At 57.0% G+C, this 8023-nt stretch overlaps 2 protein-coding genes across 2 annotated transcripts in view; one reads left to right on the top strand and one right to left on the bottom strand.

Annotated features, from left to right (window-relative positions):
* The first annotated feature begins 6 nt into the window (after positions 1-6).
* On the top strand, positions 7-4499 carry CTSF (cathepsin F). The gene is made up of 13 exons (XM_014538083.1): positions 7-136; positions 395-479; positions 569-630; positions 759-834; positions 1417-1530; positions 1652-1797; positions 1885-1981; positions 2061-2141; positions 2968-3087; positions 3168-3232; positions 3331-3421; positions 3799-3857; positions 3943-4499. Exons 1-13 carry the CDS (start codon positions 101-103, stop codon positions 4015-4017), a joined length of 1107 nt encoding a protein of 368 aa, XP_014393569.1. The 5' UTR covers positions 7-100; the 3' UTR covers positions 4018-4499.
* Positions 4500-4662: 163 nt separating this feature from the next.
* Positions 4663-8023, bottom strand: part of ACTN3 (actinin, alpha 3) — a 14995-nt gene continuing 11634 nt past the window's right edge. Inside the window, 7 exon segments of the mRNA XM_005864286.2 lie at positions 4663-4919; positions 5000-5158; positions 5650-5715; positions 5804-5950; positions 6795-6974; positions 7051-7185; positions 7591-7773. Coding sequence (XP_005864348.2) covers positions 4761-4919; positions 5000-5158; positions 5650-5715; positions 5804-5950; positions 6795-6974; positions 7051-7185; positions 7591-7773 — 1029 coding nt within the window. The 3' untranslated portion in view covers positions 4663-4760.

Genomic DNA, 8023 nt, shown 5'->3' with positions numbered 1-8023 from the left:
TGCCCGCCTCCCCCGCCCCACCCACCCCTCCAACCAGGCGGGCCGAGGGTCGCTGTACTCTCTGAAGGTGACGCTGGAGGAGCTGCCCTGCACGGACCCCATGGTGTGCCAGCTCCCTGTGTCTAAGAAAACCCTGGTGAGTGATGGGGCTCCCCCGTTTCCCTGTGCCAGGCTGAGTCTGGCAGCAGTTGGGGAGGTGGGTCAAGCCAAAGGGAAGGGATCTGAGGCAACAGCTACTCAGGTCACTTCCCTGGACGCGGGCCAGAGACCATGCTTTTAAAAGGTAAGATGTCTCCACCGTGGGGGTGATTGCCTTGGGGGTGATCCTCATCTGGGAGGCCTCCAGCGCCATCTAGCCGAGGGCCCCCAGACTGGCTTTCTCCTCTCCCCCTAGCTCTGCAGCTTTGAAGTCTCCTATGAGCTAGGAAAACATGAGTTGCTGAAGCAGGACTGTGGCCCAGTGGATACCAAGATGAAAGGTGCTGGGATCGCCCAAGGATGCTGGGATAGCCTGGATCAGACTTCATTCAGGGTTTAGCCATGATTTCTTTGTTCCAATCCTATCCAGATGACAAAAATGAGACTTCCAGTCCACTCCTCCCACTGTCGGACAGGGACCCTCTACCCCAGGTGAGGAGTCCTCCTCTCTCTGGGGAGCTGGTTGCTGCCTTATATCCCCTCTCTTCCTCTCACCCTGGCCTGGGGCTCCCTGGTCAATCTGAGAAGGACTCCTTGTAAAGACCCCTTTGCCTTTCCAGGACTTTTATGTGAGAATGGCTTCGCTCTTCAAGTACTTTATCACCACCTATAACCGGACATATGAGACGGAGGAGGGTGAGGACCCAGCCTGGGGTGTACGAGTCCCAAACAGATCAGGCCTTCCCCTTCTTTGGCACCTTGGTGTTGGGAGGGGAAGGACAGGAGAGGTAGTGCATCCTTTCAAGGACTCCTAAATCCCCACGTTCTTGCCCAATTTCCCAGGATTGGGCGGCTACCTCAGGGATCTGACTCTTTCTCCCATCGGATCTTCCTGGTCAGAAACCATGGGCCTCCATCATTCTGGGTAGAGTGGGATGGAGCAAAGGACAGATTTTCAATGCTGGAGGCCCCTGGCGTGGTGGCCTTTTCCTATGACCTCCTGTCTGGGGGTGCTCTTTGGAGCCCGTTCTGGTTCTGCCTTCACATCTGAGAAGTCATCACCCCAGTTTGGCCCCAAAAGTTTGTCACCCCCCCGCCCCCGAATCTTATCACTTGCAGGTCTGCCCCCGACCCTTACCTGCTCCAGGGTCCTGTCCTTCCTGAGCTTACAGAGCCCACCCACTCTCCAGGGAAACCTCTGCCAGTTAGCCCCAGGCACCCCTCCTTTATGATCTGCCTGGAGTCCCAGCCCCTCCCCTCCTGCTCCTTGGTCCTCAGAAGCCCAGTGGCGCATGTCCGTCTTTATCAATAACATGATACGAGCACAGAAGATCCAGGCCCTGGACCGAGGCACAGCTCAGTATGGAGTCACCAAGTTCAGTGACCTCACAGGTAGGCTGGTGGCCAGAGCCATCATGGAGCCTAGAAGAGACAGGACCTGTTTCTAAGGCCCTGATCAGGGCTGTCTTAGAAAACTCCCCCACCCCCATCCGCTGCCCACCTCTGCCCACAGAGGAGGAGTTCCGCACCATCTACCTGAATCCCCTCCTAAAAGAGGAGCTTGGCAAGAAGATGCGCCTAGTCAAGTTCGTTGGCGACCCTGCCCCACCTGAGTGGGATTGGAGGAAAAAAGGGGCTGTCACCAAAGTCAAGAACCAGGTTGGACCCCTCAGAAGTGAGGGTGGGCGTGAGGATTGCCCTGGGGTTGGGAAGAGACCCAGCCCTGACTCTGCCCATCTCTTGTAGGGCATGTGTGGTTCTTGCTGGGCCTTCTCAGTTACAGGCAACGTGGAGGGCCAGTGGTTCCTGAAACGGGGGGACCTGCTCTCCCTCTCTGAGCAGGGTGAGCATCCCGCTGTACCCCCCTCTGCCCAGCCCAGCTCCTCTCAAGGGCTCCTTGGGACTGGCTGTATGTCTCCTAGAGCTCGTGGACTGTGACAAAGTGGACAAGGCCTGCATGGGTGGCTTGCCCTCCAACGCCTATTCGGCCATAAAGACTTTGGGTATGCATTAATGGGGTCAGGAGGGACAGTGGGAGCCACTTCTCCCTCCACCTGAAGTCACATTTTGTGAGGGGGAGAGACATAAGCATGGGAGTCACGTGAACTGGGTTTAAGCCTTCGTGCTGACCCTGAAGTCCTTGGGCAAGTCAGCTCTCTCAGAGCCTCACTTGCCTCATCTGTGAAATGGGGCTCATGCCCACCTCATAGGATTGCCTTGAGTATCAAGTGAGGAAATATATGTCAAGTTCCTGGCATATAACAGGGTCTTGATATTTTTGTTGCTTGGAGGTCTGTATTTCTAGCCACTGCTAAACCAGGTGGTAACTCACCTCACTCTTGAGGGGAGGTGTTGAATTAAATTGGCAATTCAGTCAAGCAGTGGGCTGCAGAGAAAAGGATAAAGGGCTGAGGGACTGAAGTGGCCGCATAGAAACTGGTCTGGAAGCCTGGCGGGATCGGGGCCAGATGGGGACCCACACATGCCCTACAAGAGATGGGCAGAGTCAGGGCTGAGTCCTGTCAGAGCAGGACAAGCAAGCCGAGGTCAAGTGCCCTAGGAAGGCAGGGACAAGCGAGGAGTCAGCAGTTGGGGGCGAGTTCCATCTCTGCCACATTTCTCACTGGTTACTCCCTCAACCCCCTGAGTTGACACTCTAGATTGAGGCTTTTCCGCAGAGGGGATGGCCTGTGTTCTGGGGTGGGTTAGGAATGTGAAGCCTTGTGGATAAGGGGCTTAGCATAGCCTCTGGCTAGGAGAAGACTGAATGTATGCTAAACAGAGTCCACCTTTTCTCTACTTCCCCATCGACTCCCCACCGTTGCCCAGGAGGGCTGGAGACAGAGGATGACTACAGCTACAGTGGCCACTTGCAGACCTGCAGCTTCTCTGCCCAGAAGGTCAAGGTTTACATCAATGATTCAGTAGAACTAAGCCACAATGAGCAAGGTGAGTGAGGGATGGGATGGGGACAGGCCACGTGCGGCTGGGGCCCGGGTGCCCCTGATACTGCCCCTCTCCTGTCTCAGAGCTGGCGGCCTGGCTGGCCAAGAACGGCCCCATCTCCATTGCCATCAACGCCTTTGGCATGCAGGTAAGGCCCTAGCCCCCCTGCCCCTGCTCCATTTCTTGTTGACTCCTCCCCTACCTCTCCTTGGAGTTGGCCTCCTATTGCTTATTCTCCCTCCTCAGTTCTACCGCCATGGAATCTCCCACCCACTGCGGCCTCTCTGCAGCCGTTGGTTCATTGACCATGCTGTACTGCTCGTGGGCTATGGCAACCGTGAGTTCTGCTGACCCCTCTCTGCCCACCCACCCCAGGTCACAGGCAGAGGTTGAACCACAGCATCTCAGGACCTCTAGGGGGAAATCTGGGGAAAACCTAGGAACCCTTTCCCCCCAGCTGTGGGCCAGGTGGGATCATCCATCCTCTCTGTGGATGGGAAGGCTGAGGCAGTACGGACAGCTAACCTGCATGAGGGGAGTAGGTAGGTACCCTTCCTAAACCCTAGAGCCCCAGGTCTCCAGGAGGGTGGTAGGTGGGCCTGTCTCTTTTCTGCTTTTTTCCTAGTACCTGTCACTCAGTAGGCCCACAGCAGATATTTGAAGAGTGCAGAGTGCTTGGGGCCCTGACTCCCTGCACTCCCCACTACTTTCCAGGCTCTGATGTTCCCTTCTGGGCCATCAAGAACAGCTGGGGCACTGACTGGGGTGAGGAGGTGAGTCTTGCCTGCTCAGCCCCTGGCCCTCCAGCCCCCACCCTGCCCTAGTGCCCTCACCAACCCCCCTTCCCTTCTCTTCCAGGGTTACTACTACTTGCATCGTGGGTCTGGGGCCTGTGGTGTGAATGTCATGGCCAGCTCAGCAGTAGTGAACTGAGGAGCAGTAGCTCAGGACCTGGTGCTGACCAGGGCAGTCCCTCCCCGAGCCTGGCCTGCATTTCCAGGTTCCTCCCCAGGAGGCAGCTGGCTCAGGGATGGGTGCCGGGTACCTCAGGGTGAGCAAAGGGCACTGGGTGAGGGGTACAGCCCCTATCCCCTCCACCCAACCCCCACTCTGAAGTTCCCCAGCTGCACCTTTGTTAAGTTGTGGTAGCCAGGAGGGTCTTGGGGTGAAGGATGATGTCTTGGCAGCTGAGGCTGGGCCAAGAACCCTGGGCTCAGGCAAGGAACAGGTGGGAAGCAGATATTCTGGTCTTAAATTCAGCTTGTCCTCAGTAGCTCTGGGTTCCTGACCTGGCTTTTCTCTGACGTTATAAATTCTGGTTCCCTGGAGTTGGGGACAGTATCCCCTTTCATGTCCAGACAAACTGTTGTAACCACCCTTTTCTAACAGCAATAAAGAGGTGTCCTCAGCTCCAATGTGGTGTGAATGCTCAGTCCCTGAGGTCAAGGAGGGGTGGTGGGGACCCCTGGAGGGTTAAGGTCAGGCATTTAGTCCTGCCCAGGAGCCTAGGGCCCAGCTTCTGCTTCAGGAACCAAAAGGAGACGGAGTGAAACCCATGGATGGATCTTTATTCCGAAACAGTTTGCTGATCATTCTTAGGGGCCCGTGCTCTGAGATGGATGGGATCAGTCAGAGGGAACACCCTCTTTCCTGGAAAACCTCATCAGGGTTTGAAGTTAGAGGTCACTCTCACCATAGAGGGCACTGGAGAAGGCCATGTAGTCCAGGGCTCCAGCTGGAACCCCAGAGCCCTTGTAGGGGGTCATTCGTCGAATGCAGTACTCAGCCTGCTCAGCTGGGAGCTCCCGCCGCAGCTCCTCTGCAGTGATGTAGTTCTGCGGGAGAAGAGGTATTGAGGGCCCACAGGTCCTATTCCCTGCCCCAGCCCGCCAGCCCCTCCATGCCAGGGACCCACCTTGTCTCCCGCCAGGATCTTGAAGGAGGCCACAACTTGCTCAGCTGTATCAGTCTCGGCTGTTTCTCGGGTCATGAAGTCAATGAAGGCCTGGAAGGTCACGACCCCAGCCGCATTGGGGTCCACCATGGTCATAATGCGAGCAAACTCCACTTCCCCCTGTGGGGATAGAGGCCGGGCATCATGCCCACGGGTGCTAAAGCCAGGAGGGCTCTACATGTCCCCCCTGAGCACCGCCCAGCCTTGGCTGCACAACCCCAGGAACAGGGTGCTCCCTTTCTCCCTAGACTGCAGCCTCTGTCAGCTCTGCCTTTAGGAAGTCCTGTCCACTAGGCTGAATCTGCTTCCTGCCTGTGGCAGTGCCCCTTTTGCCCATTGGTCCTGGTCTTTTCTCCTGGGACTCCCTGTAGTGCTGCAAACTCAAGCTTTGGAGACACAGAACTAGGTCCAAATTTCCAGCTATGTATCTTTGAACAAGTTAATCTACCTCTGTGAGCCTTTGCTAGCCCCTGTCTGGAATGGTCTAATTCTGCCCAGCCTCAGTGGGTGTGATGAGGAGAAAATGAGATCATGGATGTTAAGGTGGGAGGCACATAGCAGGTGATCATGTAGGACAGGGTACTGATGGGAGGAGGGTGAGGGGCACTCACCAGGTCATAGCCCATGGAGATGAGGCAAGCCCGGAAGTCATCAGGCTCCATCATCCCGTTCCGCTTCTGTAGTGGGTAAGTGGGTGTCAGGCTTGGTCCTCAAACCCCACCAGCTCCCAGGTCCACCACCCCACTAGGCTGGGCCCTTGCTGACCCGGTCAAAGTGGTTGAAGGAGGCCCGGAACTCATTGAGCTGATCCTGGCTCAGGCCCTTGGCGTCTCGGGTCAGTACCTGGTTCTCCACCTCGTTGATGGTGCGGGCAATGGTGGTGAGCAGCTGCTCCCAGCCCACACGGATGTGCTGGGAGAGCAGGAGATGGGCTAAGTCAGTGGGCAGCCAGTGCCTGGCCACGAGCTCGAGCTCCACCCCCAACCCACTGTGAGACCCTGGGTAAGTCTTCCTCTCTGGGCCTCCGTACCCATCTGGAGGTTCCACTGAGTGACCTCCAGTGGCCCTTTCTGCCTTAAAGTTTGATGATTTATTATGTATTAAGTATTGCTCCAATCTGGCCTGGCTTTAGACTGCTATATGATTCTGGACAGGTCACTTCTCACTCGTGGGTCTCAATATCCCCATAGTACATGGGGGATGTGGCCAAGCTGCATTGGGACCCTCCTGGAACAGACGTGCTGTTTCCAGGTGTGGCCGTGCCAAGCTTCCCAGCCTGTGCCGCCTCCGGCGTCTCGGGTCAGTACCTGGTTCTCCACCTCGTTGATGGTGCGGGCAATGGTGGTGAGCAGCTGCTCCCAGCCCACACGGATGTGCTGGGAGAGCAGGAGATGGGCTAAGTCAGTGGGCAGCCAGTGCCTGGCCACGAGCTCGAGCTCCACCCCCAACCCACTGTGAGACCCTGGGTAAGTCTTCCTCTGGGCCTCCGTACCCATCTGGAGGTTCCACTGAGTGACCTCCAGTGGCCCTTTCTGCCTTAAAGTTTGATGATTTATTATGTATTAAGTATTGCTCCAATCTGGCCTGGCTTTAGACTGCTATATGATTCTGGACAGGTCACTTCTCACTCGTGGGTCTCAATATCCCCATAGTACATGGGGGGATGTGGCCAAGCTGCATTGGGACCCTCCTGGAACAGACGTGCTGTTTCCAGGTGTGGCCGCGCCAAGCTTCCCAGCCAGTGCCGCCTCCCCACCTCCATGCCGTAGACGGTGTGCTTATTGTCGAACACCAGGCTCTCCTGCAGCAGCTGGTGGTCGCCCTCCAGCCGGTCAATGTTGTTCTTATAGTTGATGATGATCTGCTCCTGCTGCCTCAGTCCAGCCATCTGCTCCTCCAGAGAGCCAGCCATACCCACTGCCAGGCGCCCCACCTCCTGCAGGGGGACCCGGGCAGGATGAGAACTCCCAGTTCTTGGTGGCCCAGCTCCTGCCCCACTGTCCAAGCCTTACCTCCATCTTCCCCTGGATCCAGGGCCCAATCGCATTGGCCTGGGCTGCAAACTGTCGCCGGAGCCTCTCATTCACCTGCTGCCGTGCCAGCTCCTCCTGCAGCATCTGGTCACGGCTGGGCACCAGCTTTCGGACCTGAAAGGGGAGTGGCTGTGCCAGGGCAGCTCTGGAGGAATCCTGCCCCTCAAACAACCCCTGCTGCTCTGAACCAAGGTGTCAGGGCTTGCTGGGCACGCGCTGGGGCAAATCACTCAACCTCTCTAGGCTTGTTTCCTCATCAGTAAATGGGGCATCAACTTCATTTATAACTAACTTTTGTAAAGTTACCAGATTTCATTATATTTCACATCAGGCCTGACAGGAAAATGCTGCTGTTAGGGCCTCTTTGCAGATACGGCCGACAGGCAGGGTGACTTGTCCAGCACCACATGGAGTCTGTGGCAGACCGCAGACCCTTATTTTGGGACACCTGAGATTTCAGGGCGATGAGAGGTCTCAGGAGCAGGTGGGAAGCAGGGGGTGGCCACAGGCAGCACTGACCGTGTCCCACTTGGTGTTGATGTCCTGTGCGCTGAGCGTGAGGTAGGGGTTGGTCAAGCTGGGCCGCAGCCCATAAGTCTGGCAGATCTTCTGGATCTCACCCTGGATGCCCAGGATGGCACCCCGCTCTCGGTCAGCCTCAGGCAACGTCGCCTTGAACTGCTCATGTGCTGTCAGCAGGCTCTGGGGGCAACAGGCAGGAAGGATCAGCCAGGACCCCCACTTCCTGTAAGTGAGAGAAAGGGCAGCACCGTGCTCCAGGCCATCCAGTGGGTCCAGGGCAGGGCTGGCTCAAGAACCCAGTCCTGTCTCCCAGTCCAGCTCTCAGAAACAGGTTTTCCTTCCCCCCACTCCTCAAGAGCCTAAGGGAGTGGCCGACAGCATTTTAGGCCAGCTTCCCTGTCATCTCATGCAGCCCCCGTCCCCCCCCCCC

Source organism: Myotis brandtii, unplaced genomic scaffold, assembly GCF_000412655.1.
Source record: "Myotis brandtii unplaced genomic scaffold, ASM41265v1 scaffold187, whole genome shotgun sequence".
NCBI lineage: Eukaryota > Metazoa > Chordata > Mammalia > Chiroptera > Vespertilionidae > Myotis > Myotis brandtii.
This window is presented reverse-complemented; position numbering and strand designations above follow the sequence as displayed.